The sequence below is a fragment of the Columba livia genome, chromosome 19 (assembly GCF_036013475.1).
Source record: "Columba livia isolate bColLiv1 breed racing homer chromosome 19, bColLiv1.pat.W.v2, whole genome shotgun sequence".
In the NCBI taxonomy this organism is placed as follows: Eukaryota; Metazoa; Chordata; class Aves; order Columbiformes; family Columbidae; genus Columba; species Columba livia.
Window position 1 is genome coordinate 4,976,690 of NC_088620.1, and position 16,411 is coordinate 4,993,100.

The following is a 16,411-nucleotide window of genomic DNA, read 5'->3' on the forward strand; positions in this document are numbered from 1 at the left end:
AGGTGCTCAGAGCCTGGGGGAGTTGGGGCTGCAGCGGGGCAGCCCCTTCCCGCATGCTGAAGGAAGATGGTTAATATTTATCCACAAAACACCTTTATTTGGAACAAAACCAGAAATAAATAAGTGTGCACAGAAACGAAGTGGATTAAAAAACATAAAAAACCAAAAAACCATAAGGCTATTTCAACTTAATATGTGGTTAATGCCAGGGTGCCCTGTGCCCTCTGCCCTCCCCAACTCCATGGATCACACCTCGCACCCTAGGGGGGTCCTAGCTGGCCCCTGTCACCCATCTCATTCCTCCCACCCCATATCTGCAGGCTGATTACGGCCAAGGCCATCCAGAGCTGTGTTTGCTCCAGGGGCTGCCGGTGCAAATTGTGGGATTGCAACAAAACCTGATTGCAAGGGGCTGACAGGACATGCTGTTCCCTCCAGGGCCCCACTAAGTCTCCCAGGGAGAAGGCAATGCGGGCAGGGGCTGGTGGGGGCACAGGGGGTGTCCAGGAGGGAGAGGAATGGTGCAAGCTCAGCTCTCCCTGAGCCACGTGCTCCCACCAGCACAGTGGCAAGGGACAGGAGGAGATATGACCCTGCGTCCCCTCCTGTCCCTCGGCTGTGTCAGTAGGGGTAGGGCGAGACGGAGATGAAGAGGAGGAAGATGCTGGGTGCCCGCTGCCTGCCCGGGGCCAGCGCCTGCACCTTGAGGCGGTGGGTGCCGGGGTCCCGCAGCGGGCGCAGGGTGGAGATGATGCCACGGCCCTGCTCAGTGCGGAGGGCGAAGGGGCTGCCAGGTTCCTGCTCCAGCAGCGAGAAGATGGGGTGGTGGCGGAGGGCAGTGCCCGGGGCAAGGTGCACCACGTCACGGCCAGCAGTGATGCCAAGGGGCAGGGTGAGCAGCTGGTACCGCAGCATGGGGGGACCAGCCGAGCCACAATCCGGGGTGCAGACACCAACACACAGCCTGCACAAGAGCCGGGAGGACATGGGATGTGGTAGCAGGGCAGGAGCAGCCAGAGGGTCTGGGCCTGTGAGGTGGGGCAGCGGACAGGCACCCCCAGCCCCATGGCAGGACTCACCCGGGACTGGAGCCTCTCTGGTACCCGTCAGGGCATGGGGCATCCACACACTGGGCACCTCCGCGGGTGTTGAAGCACATCTGGCTCGAGCCACACTGGATCGTGCCTTCTGCACATTCGTCCACATCTGCAGGCAGAGAAAGGAGGGGTCTGAGGATGCTGAGGTGTGCATGTGCACCAAGCTCAGACAGGGATTCAAACCCCAGCTCCTCCACCTTCTCCGCTCCCTGCCTGGGGTCTTGGACACTGGGGCAGCGAGACAAAAGCACCCAGACTTGACAGGGTGCTGAGCCTGGAACAACTCTCCCCTGAAAGTTGAAAAACTGGATTTCTTGGAGCAGAGATGACAACCAGGGCACTGTGGGGACCCAGGCCACCCCCAAGGGACACAGGCATCCCACCAGGTCAGGGACATCCCCCAGCACTGACCATGGCAGCTCTTCCCGTTGGGCAGCAACCGGTAGCCAGGGGGGCAGACACAACGGTAGGTGCCCAGGCTGTTCCTGCACTTGTGCTGGCACTGGTTCAACATCTGGCACTCGTCAAGGTCTGTAGGGTGAGAGGGTGACACCAAGCAGGGAAGCATTGGTCCCCTCTGCTGCCCTGGGGCAGCCTGCCTTTCTCCTCCCCTCCTCAGCACAGCCAAGGCCAGAGACATCCCAACCCCATGAATTGCAAACAAAATGGGAGACAGGGCAGCAACAGGCACAGGAACCACCTTTAGGGCACAAAGTGGCCTCCAAACTCCCTACAAAGCCCTTCCTGAGTGTTTTCCCCATGCATACTCACCAGTGCAGGTCCCGTTCCTCTTGATGAACCCCACGGGACAAGGGGGACCCCGCAGCCCCACGGCCTTGGCCACGCGGCGCAGGGCGAGCTGGGTGTACAAGGACCGTCCCTGCGGGTGGCTGCTGGGCCCCAGCCAGCGCAGTGGGGGGTTCCTAGGGGTGCTGCCTGTTGTGTCCCCTCCATCCACCCCCGCTGGGCCACACTTGCCGCCTGGCAGCAGGGTCCTGCTGGGGGGGCACAGGCACTGGTAGGAGCCCGGTAGGTTGAGGCACTCAACGGCACAGGGCGGAGGAAACTGCAGGCACTCATTTATGTCTAATGGAGGAAAGTGGCAGAGGGTTAACAGCTAGATAGGGAAACTGAGGCTGGAGGAGGGCAGGGGAGTGAGCATGGCCTGGTGCCCTATGCCCAAGGACATGCCTTCTCCGAGACCCCAGCTCGTACCCCAGCATGGCCAGCCAGCGCCCAGCGAGCGGTAGCCAGGAGGGCAGGCACAGCGATATGCCCCTGCGGTGTTCTGGCAAAGCTGGTTGTAGTGGCAGGTGTGGGACCCGTCGGCACATTCATCGACATCTGGAGAACGAAGAAGGGACAGAGTTGGGGAGGTTGGCACCACTCAGGAGGTGCCCCTTGCTATCTGCATGCTCCCCCCTGGAAGGGCCCATACCAATGCAGTACAGCTGCTGGGGGCTCAGGATGAATCCCAGCGGGCACTGGTCTCTGTCAGCCCCTGGGAATCAAGCAGAGATGATGAGAATGGACATGTCACTGCAGAGATGTGATCTTTTCACCCTCACAGCTATGCAGGAGCCCAGCATCTCCATCCTTGGGAATCCCCATTACCTGCATCAAGCGAGGCATGGAGCTGGAAGCGAAGCTCCTCTGAGACCGGGTCATAGGAGGTTTTGAGGGCACTGGCCTGAATGTGCTGCACCCGGGGGGACCATGGGCCCGGGGTGGGGTCGTACATGATGGTGTGATTGCAGTGGGCATGGGTGATGTGCCCGTCCCGCAGGAAGCTCTGCACCGAGCTGCCCGAGAGCCGCCCCACACCCGTTTGCACGTAGCGCTCACTGAAGTCCTGGGGAGAGGCAGGGAGGGGGAATCAGGCCATAGACCCCCCCAGGCTGCCAGCAGGGGAGTCACAGCCCCGCAGGGAGGACGGGCAGTGCTGGCACCTGCAGCTGCACCGCTGTCTCGCCGATGCTCTCCGGCACGGAGCCGCTGATCACGCTGGCCAGGAGCAGAGCGCCAGTGGCATCCACGCCCCGGGCGAGGTGGGTGACACGCAGGAGCTCCCCTGCCAGGGGGGAGTGGTGAACAGCAGCCCAGGGCACACCCAAACGTGGGTCCACCTCTGGCCATAAAGCTCAGCCCAGTGGCAGGCTGAGCCTCTGGGGATGTGCACAGAGGAGAGGGAGGCTGAGCTGCACAGGACCAAGTTCCACAGCTCCCAACACACTAGGGTCTCCTAGTGTCTCTCACCTGTGGCAAACTCCAGCTGTGACTCGTGCCGGAAGGTGCCGTGGGTGAGCAGGAACCCGCTGTGGGTGTCCCCAACAGTGTGCGACAAAGACCAGTAGACAGGGGCAATGATGGTGACCAACACCCGCATCAGTGGCCCTAGGAGTCAGGGAGAAAGGGTGTCACCATCAGCGCCCTCCAAAGGGGACACCCAGCCCTCCCCAACCACCCTGGCCCATGGGGTATAGCACAAATGTGCGATGCTGCTTTTGGGAAGCACAGAGGGCCTGGAAAGAAATCTTTCCCCCAGGATTTTCACCTGACACAGGTCAAAACCCTCCCTGGGGTGAGGGCAGGAGTGACCACTTACCTAGGGTGGGGGGAATGCTGCCAATGCTGCTCCGGATGGCAGTGGTGCTGGAGTGCGGGTTGTCCAGCACGCTGGCATCAAGGGTGGTGACACCAAGCTCATGGGCATTGATGACGCCAACCAGGCTGCCCCGCACCCGGCGTGGCTCCCCTGGGGCAAAAGGGACAACAGCATTAGGATTGCTCTGCCATAGGAAAATGGGGCACTTCCCTGTCTCCCTTCTCAATAATATGTGTGCCAAGAAAACCTCATTTTCTAGACATGAAGGCAGCCAGAGCTCAGCAGGCAGCGTCCCTATCTGACTGCGAGCAAAGTCCCCATAGACCCACGGGTCTGGGCAGCACAGTGCCACATCAAGAGGGGATGCTGTGAGCGTGGCCACATGCCTTGCACACACCAACATGCACCAACAGCCCCCAAACCCTGCTCTGTATCATCACTCACGGTCCTGGCCACAGTCCCAAGCTGTTATTTGCTTCTCCTCCAGCATGCCTGCCAGCAAAATGCCAGCAGCCATACAGAGGGCACCCAGCACTTCCTCTGCTCTGCCAGCCGGCCTGACCCTCTGCACCCAGAAAAGCAGGCGGAGAGGATGTGCCTGGACCTGGAGCAGAGCCCTTGGGAAATGGGAATTTAATTATGGGCAGCAAATGCAGGAAGGGCAGTGAGAGATGAACAGAGGTGCGGGCTGGCACAGGGCAGCTGCTTGGGTAGGGGTTTGTCAGGGTTCAGACCTTCCGATGAGCAGCAGAAGAGGCAGGGGAGGGCATGGAGAGGCACTATCCCTCCATACCCCGTGTAGGAGGTTTTACCCCAGGGTGTAATGGCACTGTGGGCAGCCCCAGCACCCCAAGCCATCCAGACACCCACCTTGGACAGCCAGGGTGACTTGGGCGATGGCAGAGCCCAGAGCATTGCGAGCATGGCAGGAGTAGCTGCCAGTGTCACGGCGGCTGACAGAGGGCAGGAGCAGGGTGGCGTTGGGCAGGACACGGGCACGGGGACCCTCGGGCAGCGGTTCCCCATCCCGCTGCCACTCCACGGAGGGGGTGGGCTCCCCCGACACAGCGCAGTGCAGCAGCACCCGCTGCCCGGCACGTGCCGACACTGCTCGTGGTGTCACCATCACTGCAGGGGCACCTGGCCAGGGAGAGAGATGCGGGCAGTGTTGCAGCATCCCACTGGTGCTGGGGACATTCCCCAGGGATTGGGGACCGAGGTGGGGGTGACCTGATTTGCAGACCCTCAAAAAGAGGGTGCAAAGGGGGACAGCACTCACTCTGCAGGGCCAGGGTGACAACCTTTGCAGCTGTGCCTGCGTCGTTCTCTGCCACGCATCGGTAGTGCCCTGTGTCAGCACTCTGATGATACCAACAGTGTTAGCACCACACTTGGCTTTGCCACAAAAGCTCCCCAAAACACACCAGCACCCCAAGACCCCACTCACCCCCACGCCACGGATGGCCAGGGAGCCGTTCTGCAGCTGGTGCAGGTGCCCGCCAGTCCCCACAGGTACCCCGTCCTTGCTCCAGCGGACCAGGGGCACAGGGTGCCCCCGGGCGTCACAGTCAAGGAGGGCATCACCCCCAGGGGGCTCCACTTGGTAGGTACTGAGGTGTCCCTGTATGATGGGTGCCTCTGGGGAAGGGAGATGGGTGACAGAGGAGTGGGGGTGGCTGGGCATCCTAGCCTCCCCCCATTTATCACCTACCTCTGACAGAGACAAAGGCGGTGGCCCTGATGGCACCGGCACTGTTCTCAGCATGGCAGACATAGGTCCCGCTGTCGGCGCGGGTAGCTGCCTCCCGCTGCAGCGTGCTCTGGCCCCTCTGCCCTGACACACCGTCTATAGGGTACAAACCCCCCCAAAAGCAGACAAGAAGCAGCTGGTTATAACCCCACAGGTCCGGCTGTGCCAGCATTCCAGGGACCCTGAAAGGTGGGATGGCACCAGGATCATGTCCTCCCCCCAGACTCAACATCCTCCACCCCCTCTGCTCATGGTCCCCCTCCCCACACACCGGTGACAAGCTGCCCATTGGCCGTCCAGGAGATGCGGGGCTGGGGGCTGCCCGCGGCCGCACACACCAGCTCCAGCCTCTCGCCCCAGCTCAGGGTGACGTCTCCAGGCAGGCGGGTGAAGGTGGGCAGGGTGTGGACGGAGAGGGACAGCCGGCGGACAGCCCTCCCCGCCGAGTTCACCGCAGTGCAGGAGTAGCTCCCGGTATCCTCTTTCTGCACCAGGAAAGGGGGGAGAACAGGGGTGGGCTTGGCTCTGGGGTCCAGCACCCAAAAAGCAACATCTTGGCCACAACCACATTTTCCCAGCCCACATTAAGCAAACTCACGCTGCCCGGACCTGCCAGCCTGTTGCACAGGATTGAACAGGGCTCTTCCTCTGCCAAATATTTTTGAAAGCAGGCAGGATGCTGCCAGCCCCAGCCCATGGACATAACAGGGCACAGAACAACCTGGGTTTTCTTTTTAGCAGCAATAAACATTTGTTTTCCAGCTCTCCAACATCACAGCTAGCTCGGCCATAGGAGGGGATGGTGCTCACCTGGACATCCTGGAGCAGCAGCTCTCCAGAAGGCAGGACAGTGGCTTTCCCACCCCCACCCCTCACTGGGGCTCCGTCCCGGCTCCAGGACACGCGAGGCTCAGGGACACCACGGGTGGCACAGGGCAGCAGCACGTCCAGCCCCTCCAGGACAGCCAGCTCTGCTGGTCCAGCCGTGATGACAGGGGGCACTGGATGGGGCAGGAGAGCAGGGACTTGCTCACACCTCGACAGCCACGTTTCACTGTGAGTGTTGAGGAAAGAGCTAAGCAGAGGAAGGGATAAGCGCTGGGGCCACGGCCTCTGCCTTACCTTGCACGATCAGCCTGGTCCTCCCTGCCGCGGTGCCCGCAGGGTTGCTAGCCACGCACAGGTAGGTACCTGCATCCCCTGGGGATGCCCGGAGGAGACGCAGCCGCCCCTTTGGGAGCACCTTCAGCCCAGGCCCTGCGGGGATGGGCAGGAATGACAGGCAGGAGGGGGCAGCAGAAGTGCCCCTTTATGGGGAGTCCATGGGGAATGGGTCCAGCAACTGCCTCACCCACCCTGCACAGGAGCCAGGAGGACCCATGGCTGGTGCCACCCAGCACCCTGCCGGGATGCCTACAACCCCCAGAGAGTTCAGCCACCCAAATCTCCCCCCAAGCCATGGGCTGGCAGGCAGTACAAGCTCCCACTTACCTCCAGTGATGCCAACACCATCTTTTTGCCAGGTGACCTCTGGTCTGGGGACCCCTGTTGCTTCACAGGGCAGCACCACGCTAGTATTGACCATCACCATCACCACACCGGGCAGGGGCTTCAAGGCAGGAGGTTCTACAAGCAGCAGGGAAGTGCTGCCCACCGGGGATTCCCCAAGGTGGACCAAGGCACAGGGATTTCAACCACAGGAACGAAACATACCATGCACCGCAAGCCGAAGGTGTTTTTGGACTGTGCCAGCAGCGTTCCTCGCCGTGCAGGTGTAGTGGCCGGCGTGTGCAGGCAGCACCTGCCTGATCTCCAGGGCCCCTGGGAAGAGAGCAGGCAGGGGAAGGCAGGGAGGGAGCTGGCAGGGACCCACCGCCCCCCAGGGCAGTGCTGGCCCAAGCCTGTACCTGTGGGCAGGACACGGTAGCCCCCTCCTCGGCTGCCCAGCTGAGCCCCCTCCTTGCTCCACGACACCATGGGTGGGGGCATGCCAGAGGCATAGCAGGTGAGGACAACAGGGGACAGCTGGGTGACAGTCACATCCGTGAGGTCATCAGCAATGGTGGGGGGCACTGGAGAGGTGAAGGAGGGAGGTGAGCAGGGAATGCTGAAGGGGATCCCATCCTTGCACACACAGGCACAGATATTTTGATTTCTCCTCTTGCCCACCCCCATGCCATGTCCTCTAGTGGGGACCAAAGTGAACCCACATCACACCCGATGTGGTGACAGGCACCAGGAAAGCTGCTCTGGGCAGAACTCACAGCCCCTGGGATCTCACCGTGGATGGACACAAGGAAAGCCTTCCGTGCCTCTCCAGCAGTGCTGGTGGCGATGCACTCGAACTGCCCCTCATCCCAGGGACCGGGGCTGGTGATGAGCAGCGACCCTGAGGACTGCAAGCTGCAGAGCAGGGATCAGCTCCTGCCCCGGGGGAGCAGCGAGAGGGGACAAACCCCTGCTACAGCAGGACAAAGCAGCCAGTGCCATGGGTACCTGTAGGTGCTGGGCAGGAGGTGTGGGTTCAGGGGGTGACCGTCCTTCTCCCACCTGATGTGGGGCTCAGGGGATCCCCAGGCGTCACAGCCCAGTGTGGCCGGTTGCTGAGCCAGCAGTGTGAGGTTGGAGGGACCAGAGGCAATGGTGGGAGGGACTGCAGAAGGGCATGATGGTGATGAACAGGGAACAGCAGCACATCTTTGCACCGAGAAGAGCAGCCCAGCAGTGTCAGGCTGCAGCACGGTGAGCCCAGGAGAGATCCATCTGGCTCTTCCGCTTACCCAGGACGTGGAGGTCCAGGCCTCGCTGGTCAGAGCCAGCGGGGCTGGATGCCATGCAGAGGTAAGAGCCCGAATCCTGGACCTGAACAGGGTCGATTTGCAGGGAGCCGTCGGGCAGGAGCTGCAGCCTGGGAAGGGACAGCAGGGGAGCCCTGTGGGAGCTCTGCATGGCCAGGATGCAACACACAGGGACACATGGCCAAGAAGGCGGCCAGTGCCATCGCAGCCAGATGTGGCACATGTCCGCTGAGCCAGTGGGGGTATGCCAAAACACCTCTTGATGTGGAGGGTGGCACGATCCGAGCTCCAGCTCTTAATGCCACCAACCCCTTGTACCTGTTGTTCCCTCCGAGAGGCAGAAGCCGTCCGTCCTTGCGCCATGTCACCTGGGGCATGGGCCACCCCTCCGCCTGGCATGGCAGCACCACGGAGTCATTCGCCAGCACCTCCACCTCCTCGGGGCCTGGCTGGATCTCAGGGGCCACTGAGACAGGGCTCAGGGGATGGAAAACATCAACCCAGACCAGCACTGGAGCCTGGGCACCATCCAACCCCATTACCCTGACCACAAAACACCCCATAATGCTGCACATCCCTGAACTAACAGAGATGGAGATGGCACTCTCCTCCAAAGCCTCATGGCGTAGCAGCACTCACCGTGAACCTCCACGCGGACACGCAGGCTGATGTCCCCCAGCACGTTGGTGGCCCTGCAGCTGTACTCCCCACCATCTGCTGCCTCTACTGCTTGGATCTGTAGGAATCGCCCCTCGGCCAGAATCTGCCTGCGGGGATCCTCCTAACGTCCCCAAAGCCCCTGTCAGCAGCTCTCCCCACATCACCCTCACTCCAATGGCGCTGGGGAAGGTGCATCCCAGCCCCTGCCCATCCACCATCTCAGGTCCCGTCACACACACCTGCACTGGGGAGCCCTCCTGGTGCCACTCGATGTGGGGGGGCGGCACGGCATCCTCAGGGCACTCCAGGATGAGCTGCCCCCCTGCCACAGCGGTGATGATGGGGGTTTCTCCAACACTCGCCATGCTGAGGGGTGCTGGTGGAACATGTGCCAGGTGAGTCAGGGGTGCCACCTGGGTTGGGCAACCCTATACCTGTCCCTATAAGTCATGCATAAGCCACCACTCTGCAGGACAAACCCCACTGCTCTACTAATGCACCCCCCAGTAATCCCAAGGAGGGATGCAGGGGATGCTCTGACTCTCTGGTCTCCAGAACTCTGAGCACCCCTCAGCACCCCCTGCTAAGACCCTCCTCACTGCACCACTGGGGCCACATGACCTTGGATGCTGACGTGGAAGCTCCTGCTGTCCTCGCCGGCGGGGCTAGTGGCCAGGCAGGTGTACAAGCCAGCGTCAGCCACCTACTCAAAGTCAGGAGAGAGGAAAAATGTGAAGTGTGAAGAGAAAATGCAGATGGGGAAAAGCAAGAAGAACCCGTACCTTAGTGCTCTCGATGTGGAAGGTGCTCTCATTCCCCGACACAAGCCAGGGCCCTGCCAGCAGCTGTCTGTCCTTCTCCCAGGTGACAGTGGGCACGGGGACACCCGTCACCACACACGTCAGCTTTAGTGGGGTACCCACAGTGATGGACATCTCAGTGGGATGGGATGCAGCCTCAATGCGGGGGGGCTCTGCAAGGCACACGGTGAGTTGGGCGGGCTCATCCCCTCCTTGTTTCCCCTAAAAAATGGATTAAGATGCCCTTCCCAAATCCCCAGTGGCAGACACGCACCCATCACCAGGGGCTGGAAGGCTTTGCTGGCCTGGGCAAGAGTCGCTGTGGATGCCTTATCCTCCACGGAGAGGGTGAAGTGTTTCTCGGCTGAGCCAGCCACGTTCTCGGCCACACACGTGTAGCTGCCAGTGTCACCCACCTCCACCATGGCCACCTGCACAGGGCAAGCAGAGCCCTGTCAATGGCTGCCACAAGCCAGGGGGCTGCTGGAGCTCCCAGAGGGATCTCAACACTTGGCAAGACCTGGGAGGGAAGAGTGTCCCATCCCCTCTGCCCAGCGTCTGCTGTGTCACCCCCTGGCACAGCTGCCCTGCTCAAGGGGACACCAACCTGCAGGACAGTGCCACCTTCCAGGAGCTGGTGCCGTGGGCTGGCAACAATGGGGACATCATTCCAGAGCCAGGATACCGTGGGCACAGGTTGTCCAGTGGCTTCGCATTTGAAGTGGACGGTGGCATTGATAGTGGCTGTCACCTCCTCAGCCAGGTCCTCCATGTCACCATGGATGGTGGGGGCAGCTGGAAAGGGGTGGTCAGGGGGCTGCCACAAGTCACCATCTACCTCCCCCCGCCCTGTACTCACTCAGCACCTCCAGCTCGTAGTGCCGGTGGTCCCGTCCTGCCACGTTTGTTGCCTCACATGTGTATCTGCCCTTGTCTTCCTCCTGCACTGCCGGCAGCTGCAGCACCCGGCCCCCTGTGGCATGGGGCAGGGATGGGGATGGGGACAGCTCCACAGAGGTCAGAGGGTCCCCACCAACCTCTCTGTCCCACCTTGCTGTGCCTGAACAGCCCCCATGCAGCCCTGGTGACACGGCACTGCTCCTGAATGTCCCATGTGTGCTGTGCACTGTGACAGGAGCAAGGGGACAGGATTGAACCCCCCCATGCTATAGAGTCATAGAATACTTTAGGTTGGAAGGGACTTTGAAGGCCATCCAGTCCAATCTCACTGCAACAAGCAGGGACATCTTCACCAGCTCAGGTTGCTCAGAGCCCCGTCCAGCCTGGCCTGGGATGTCTCCAGGGGTGGGGCATCCACCACCCCTCTGGGCAACCTGGGCCAGGTTCTCACCACTCACATTGTAAAAAAACTTCTTCCTCATGTCTACCCTGAATCTCCCCCTCCTTTGTTTTCCTCAGATCACTAAAAATTTCAACAGCAAAAATATTATTTGTATTGGTTTAAAGCCATTCCCTGAATTTTTCTATAGGACAAATAACCAAAGCCTTAGTCACCTGTGCAGCTCTTGTATGCGCGAGCTACACCTGAAGAAAAGTCACCCCATCCACACTTAAGAATTTGAAAAGCATTGTGAGATGGTTATCAGCTAATCTCAGCCCACAGACCTGCTGCAGAAACCCCCCCAAGCCCCTGGGGATCCACGCCCATTACCTAGCAGCATCAGCACCCTTGGGCCTGGGGCGAGGGGCTCCCCATCCTTGTACCAGCTGAACTGGGGAGGTGGGATGGCACTGGTGTCACAGTAGAGGGTGGTGGGCTGGCCGAGGACAGCCTGCCGGTGCTCTGTCACCTCCCCATCCTGGTCTTCTTCCAGATAGAAGATCTCAAGGACTTCGTTGGGGCTTGTCTGCTGCTGGAAGAGGGGTGGCACTGCAGGGACAGGCTGTAGTCAGCTGTGGGGAACAGGGCTCACACCCCCAGGTGCAACCAGAGCATCTGCCCAGGCCTGACCAGGGCCAACAATATGCTCATTTTCCAGCAGAGACAAACCCTTGTCCTGCTCACTCTGCTCTGCTCCCACAAAAGACCCCAAGACTCCTCATCTTGCTGTGACACCCACTCCTCCAGGCACCGGCTGGCCCCCCAGGGCTCACCTTGGACATGGACAATGAAGTCCCTGTCATCTTCTCCCACAGCATTGGTGGCCACACAGGTGTAGTGCCCTGAGTCAGAGACACTGGCTGGTTTGATTTGAAGGACCTGCCCCTTGCTGAGGATCTGGATGTGGCCAGTACTTTCCAGAAGCTGCACAGGCAAGAAACAGGAGAGGAGGACTACACAGCCAGGAGTGGGACAAATCCCATGTAAAGGGTATCCTTCCCCCTTCAATCCACCCGAGAGGGTCCCCAGAACCAGCAGCTCCTCCCTGGTTGCGGTGGGGACCTCACCTGCTTGTCCTTGTACCACTGGATGGTCGGCTCAGGCACAGCCCGGGTCTCACACTCCAGTGTCACTGTGCTGTTGACTCTAGTTTTCACCTCTTTCATGGCAAATTCCCCCAAAGGGTCATCTCTGGTAATCAAGGGAGGAACTAGCAGAGAGAGAAGACACATCTGGGATGAGAGAAGAGCCTCTGACGTCCTTGTTCTGCCCTGATTAGTGACAAATAGCATCTTGGGGTGCTGGTGACACCCCAGATGGACCCCATTTTCTCCCCAGGGTAGATCTTTTTGGGGCAGCTCTTGGGATGAAGGCATGGAAAGGGATGGGGCACTGGCCTGGTTACAGTGGTGGGGTCACCATAGGAATTAAGAAGTTCACAAAGAGTTTCCATACCCAGGACCTTCACAGCATAGTTCTTCACAGCCTCTCCAGCTTCGCTGGCCACGATGCAGCTGTATGTGCCCGTGTCCTCCTCCTGAGCATTCAGGATCTGCAGCCCATGGCCACCTGGACAAAGAGTGTCTCCTGAGAAGGTCATCGTTCACAGCCACTGCTGTCTATCCTCATGTGGCACAAGAAGGTATCCGGACGAATTTACTGACCACCTGCAAGCCTGATTTGGGGGCATCTAATGCTCTTCTAGAGCCCAGTTTCCAGGCTTATAAAAGACAGCGTGGTCTCACTGATGCTGCCAAGTAGGCTCTAGCTATTATCAGATGATGCAGCACATGGAAGAGCAGCACCCACCTGATGGCCTGAGCCCCTATGGTCCAGTAGGACAATGATTTCTCACCACCCCACTGCCCTAAATCACAGTCAGGCCCAGAAAAGGCCCCGCTCCCACTCCCCAAGGCATTGAACAAGGGCCCACCACAGTCACACAGAGCTGCTGGACACCAGCACAGTACCAGGGAGCACATGGACATTTCTAGATTCTTTGAGGGGAACCTCATCCTTTAGCCAGGTGATGTTGGGAGATGAGTAGGCCAGAGCCTCGCAAACCAGGGAGATGGGGTTGTTGATGATCACGATGACTTCTGTGGTGGCATCATGGGCATCTCCAGCAAAGGTAGGTCTGGCTGCAGAGACATGTTTGCATGGCAGATCAGTATCAGCACCCACTTAGGCTTCCTGATGCTTCATTCCCCCACCAAAGAGCATGATATGAGTTCAGGGAGCTGGACTTGACCACAGCATGTGCAATGCACAGCACATCCAGCACAAGCCCAGCTTCAGACCCTGCCCTCCAACACAAGACTCTCTCCTCCTTCCCACAAGCCACCATCAGAGATGGATCCTGCACCATCAGAGATGGATCTTTTATGCCCATCCAGGAAGTCTCAGGAAGGTTTTGTGCCGGGTCCAGGACCCTATACCATGGCGCTGGCAGTAGGGTTAGGGGATCGTCACCACCTACCTGAATAGGCAAATAAAAAGCCCTGTGAATCCACATCTCCTGCTCACACCTGAAACTGTCTCCATCCAAAGGCATCTCATACCTGACACATCGAGCAGGTAGTGCTTGGTTTGGTTCGCCACAGAGCTGGAGGCCACGCAGGAGTAGCGGCCAGAGTCAGACAGGGAGACTCGGGTGACGTGGAGCATGGAGCCATCAGGGGAGACGGAGAAGGTGTCCTTGCCAGGCAGAGGGTGGCCGTCCTTCAGCCAGGTGATCTTAGGCTGGGGGTTGCCTGTGCAGGTGGAGAGAAGGTTTTGGTCTTCATGCAAAGTTTCTCCACATGTGCGCACAGCCTGACCGGGGTCACTGTGCTGGAGCTTTTCTGGGAAGCAGGGACATCAGCCCAAATCAAAAATTATCATGATCTGGATCAGATTTTTAGAGACTGCTGGACAAGCCAGCAAGAAGAAAGAAAACTGTCCTGAGTAGGAGGTGATTAATTATTCCCATCACTAAAGGAGAAACCAGATGAGAGGAATTTCAGTTCCATTTGGGAAAGATTGGAGCTTATGTCATGGAACAAGCTCCCCACATGGACCCAGCGCTTCCTGGACAGCCCAACTGCAAAGCCAGGAACTATCCCAAAAAACTTCTTCAGACAATTGCAGCTTTTTTCATGTCATCGACTGGCGCCATGTGTTTGCTCCACACTCCAAAGGGAGACTCGTGTCCCTGAGCCCCATCTCCCACCTGCTCGTGCCATCTCTGCTCCCCATGTGATGCTCACCTGCAGCCACGCAAGACCAGGTGACAGAGTGACCCTCGGGTACTGTGATGGTCTCTTCTTCATCCACATTCTCGATGTGAGGAGGAACTAGGAACACAAGCCACCAGGGACCTCAGCAGCTGGATGGCTTCACTGAACCTCCAGGCTCACGTGGTAAGGCATGAAGGACTCCAGCACGGCAGCTCCCATCATGCCCAGTCTTAACTCTTGACTGTCCCTGCAAGGGTGAAGTTCTGAAATCCCACCAGGAATCCTGCAGCAGACCCCTCCTTACCGAGGACCTCCACGTAGAAATGCCTCCTGGCCTCCCCGGCTACATTGCTGGCCAGGCAGGAATAGTGGCCACCATCCTGGGCCCGTGTTTGGGCCAGTCTCAGCAGCCAGCCCCCTGGAAGCACAGAGCAGAGAGGTCTCAGGGTCCCCACCCATGCACCAGCCCATCCCAGCAGTGCTCCTGCTCCACCACCTTGAAACCCGTCAGCCTTGGAGCAAAACATGCTCATGTCCCACAGCATCTGTGCCTCATCCCTGACCTGAAAGCACCTGCATGTGCTCGCTGGGAGTGACAGGAGAGCCATTCCAGGACCAGGTGACTGTGGGCAGGGGAACTCCAGTGGCCTCACAGGTTAGTGTCAGGGCTCCATGCAGAGACACACTGATGTTGGTTGTTGATCCTGATCCTTGAATGAACTCAGGAGGAACTAGGGAGGCAGAAAAACCACTTGCAATGCAGCCAAAGCAGCAAAGGAACAAGGCAAAGGGGGCAAACTGAGTAAACCCAGCTTGTTCCCATCTTCCTTCTTGTACTGTTTGAGCACACAAGCCCTGAAGGACTATTAGCATCATCCAAAGTTGTCGACTTTGAAGGTGTTATGGGACAGGTGACCCACAGCAAGCGTATGCCACTAACCTGCACTCCAAGCCCATGCTTACAAGTGTGACACCAAGCTGGCCACACACTGAGCCATCTCAGGCCTTTTCCGGCTCAAGTGCTTGATACCTTGACCCATGAGGTTTCCCCAAGTCCTTGGAAAGTAGATGACTTTATGAAGTGTGAGGGCCTGATGACCCTGGAAAGAAGCTCCTGCCTGATGGAACCACTTCTACAGTTATGTTGCCTGGAGCATCCCACTTCCAACCCAAGACCTTCTACATGCTGGGTTGTCCAAGTAAGGTTGTTCTCTGTGCTTATGCTGCATTGAAGGTACAGTGGGACATCACCACCCTCCTGAGTTTGCCTGCACCCATACCTACCAGCCCCATCCCACATCCTTACCGTGCACCACAACATCAAACTCCCTCTGTTCCTGTCCCATTGCATTTGTCACCAGGCAAGTGTAGCGTCCTGCGTGGGCCACTTCCACCTTGGGGATGCGCAGCCGCCTCCCCTGCTGCTTAAGCAGTAGCCCGTCCTTGCTGGCCACAGGCTGCCCGTCCTTCACCCATGTCACTGTGGGTGGTGGTGTCCCCACAGCATCGCACTCCAAAACCGTCTCGCCAGACTTGATGACAGAAACCTTCCTCAGGGCTTTGCTGCCCTGGATCCTTGGCAGTGCTGCAGGCACAGGGACACAGGGTAGAGAGGACGCTGTAGCAACTCCCTTGGCCATATACAATGGATGCACAGAATGCCATCAGGCTCGATGGCAGCAGCAGAAGGGAAAAGCAAACATAAGGGTGTATAACTGGTGTGATTGGGCTGCAACCAGCTTGGAGCCACGAGGAATGCTGGAGGGACGAAGTTAATCCAGCTCGCAGTGTCCTTTCCAAAACACCCGAGGAGGCAAGCAACAGCTACGAACTTTAAGGTCCAGCTGGACCTTACATTGAGAGAGGTCATGGCACCTTCAGGCACCCCCACAGGTCACCTGCACCTCTGGGGCACCCCCCGCTCACCGTGCACCTCCAGGTGATGCTCCTTGCTGCTGCTGCCAGCGGCATTCCTGCACTCACACGTGTATGTCCCCTCATCCACCGGCCGTACCTTCTCCATGTACAGTATGCTCCCTTCTGTGGACACCAGCTCTAGGCCCCCGGGTTGGGCAGAGAGGGGCTTGCCTGCCAGGGAAGCGGACACCAGCCTCCCTCAGGTTGCCAGCAGGACCAGAAGC

General features: G+C 59.1%; 1 protein-coding gene across 1 annotated transcript in view; it reads right to left on the reverse strand.

The window, feature by feature from the left end:
• Positions 1 to 76: 76 nt before the first annotated feature.
• HMCN2 (hemicentin 2) overlaps positions 77 to 16,411 on the reverse strand; it is a 31,074-nt gene continuing 14,739 nt past the window's right edge. Inside the window, exons 27-68 of the mRNA XM_065035821.1 lie at positions 16,197 to 16,358; positions 15,577 to 15,855; positions 14,834 to 15,001; positions 14,575 to 14,688; positions 14,301 to 14,387; positions 13,614 to 13,805; positions 13,023 to 13,193; positions 12,508 to 12,621; positions 12,120 to 12,262; positions 11,826 to 11,976; positions 11,383 to 11,601; positions 10,570 to 10,683; positions 10,318 to 10,505; positions 9,985 to 10,141; positions 9,693 to 9,883; positions 9,532 to 9,613; positions 9,150 to 9,286; positions 8,890 to 9,031; positions 8,569 to 8,716; positions 8,233 to 8,360; positions 7,949 to 8,105; positions 7,734 to 7,855; positions 7,360 to 7,524; positions 7,166 to 7,273; positions 6,944 to 7,078; positions 6,575 to 6,709; positions 6,263 to 6,453; positions 5,724 to 5,937; positions 5,414 to 5,548; positions 5,150 to 5,340; positions 4,982 to 5,063; positions 4,573 to 4,842; positions 3,703 to 3,852; positions 3,354 to 3,491; positions 3,047 to 3,168; positions 2,712 to 2,949; positions 2,536 to 2,598; positions 2,313 to 2,441; positions 1,869 to 2,183; positions 1,509 to 1,628; positions 1,080 to 1,206; positions 77 to 964 (exon numbers count right to left, since the gene is read on the reverse strand). Of these exons, the coding sequence (XP_064891893.1) occupies positions 622 to 964; positions 1,080 to 1,206; positions 1,509 to 1,628; positions 1,869 to 2,183; positions 2,313 to 2,441; positions 2,536 to 2,598; positions 2,712 to 2,949; positions 3,047 to 3,168; positions 3,354 to 3,491; positions 3,703 to 3,852; positions 4,573 to 4,842; positions 4,982 to 5,063; positions 5,150 to 5,340; positions 5,414 to 5,548; positions 5,724 to 5,937; positions 6,263 to 6,453; positions 6,575 to 6,709; positions 6,944 to 7,078; positions 7,166 to 7,273; positions 7,360 to 7,524; positions 7,734 to 7,855; positions 7,949 to 8,105; positions 8,233 to 8,360; positions 8,569 to 8,716; positions 8,890 to 9,031; positions 9,150 to 9,286; positions 9,532 to 9,613; positions 9,693 to 9,883; positions 9,985 to 10,141; positions 10,318 to 10,505; positions 10,570 to 10,683; positions 11,383 to 11,601; positions 11,826 to 11,976; positions 12,120 to 12,262; positions 12,508 to 12,621; positions 13,023 to 13,193; positions 13,614 to 13,805; positions 14,301 to 14,387; positions 14,575 to 14,688; positions 14,834 to 15,001; positions 15,577 to 15,855; positions 16,197 to 16,358 (6,737 nt within the window). The 3' untranslated portion in view covers positions 77 to 621. The remainder of the gene's footprint in view (positions 965 to 1,079; positions 1,207 to 1,508; positions 1,629 to 1,868; positions 2,184 to 2,312; positions 2,442 to 2,535; positions 2,599 to 2,711; positions 2,950 to 3,046; positions 3,169 to 3,353; positions 3,492 to 3,702; positions 3,853 to 4,572; positions 4,843 to 4,981; positions 5,064 to 5,149; positions 5,341 to 5,413; positions 5,549 to 5,723; positions 5,938 to 6,262; positions 6,454 to 6,574; positions 6,710 to 6,943; positions 7,079 to 7,165; positions 7,274 to 7,359; positions 7,525 to 7,733; positions 7,856 to 7,948; positions 8,106 to 8,232; positions 8,361 to 8,568; positions 8,717 to 8,889; positions 9,032 to 9,149; positions 9,287 to 9,531; positions 9,614 to 9,692; positions 9,884 to 9,984; positions 10,142 to 10,317; positions 10,506 to 10,569; positions 10,684 to 11,382; positions 11,602 to 11,825; positions 11,977 to 12,119; positions 12,263 to 12,507; positions 12,622 to 13,022; positions 13,194 to 13,613; positions 13,806 to 14,300; positions 14,388 to 14,574; positions 14,689 to 14,833; positions 15,002 to 15,576; positions 15,856 to 16,196; positions 16,359 to 16,411) is intronic.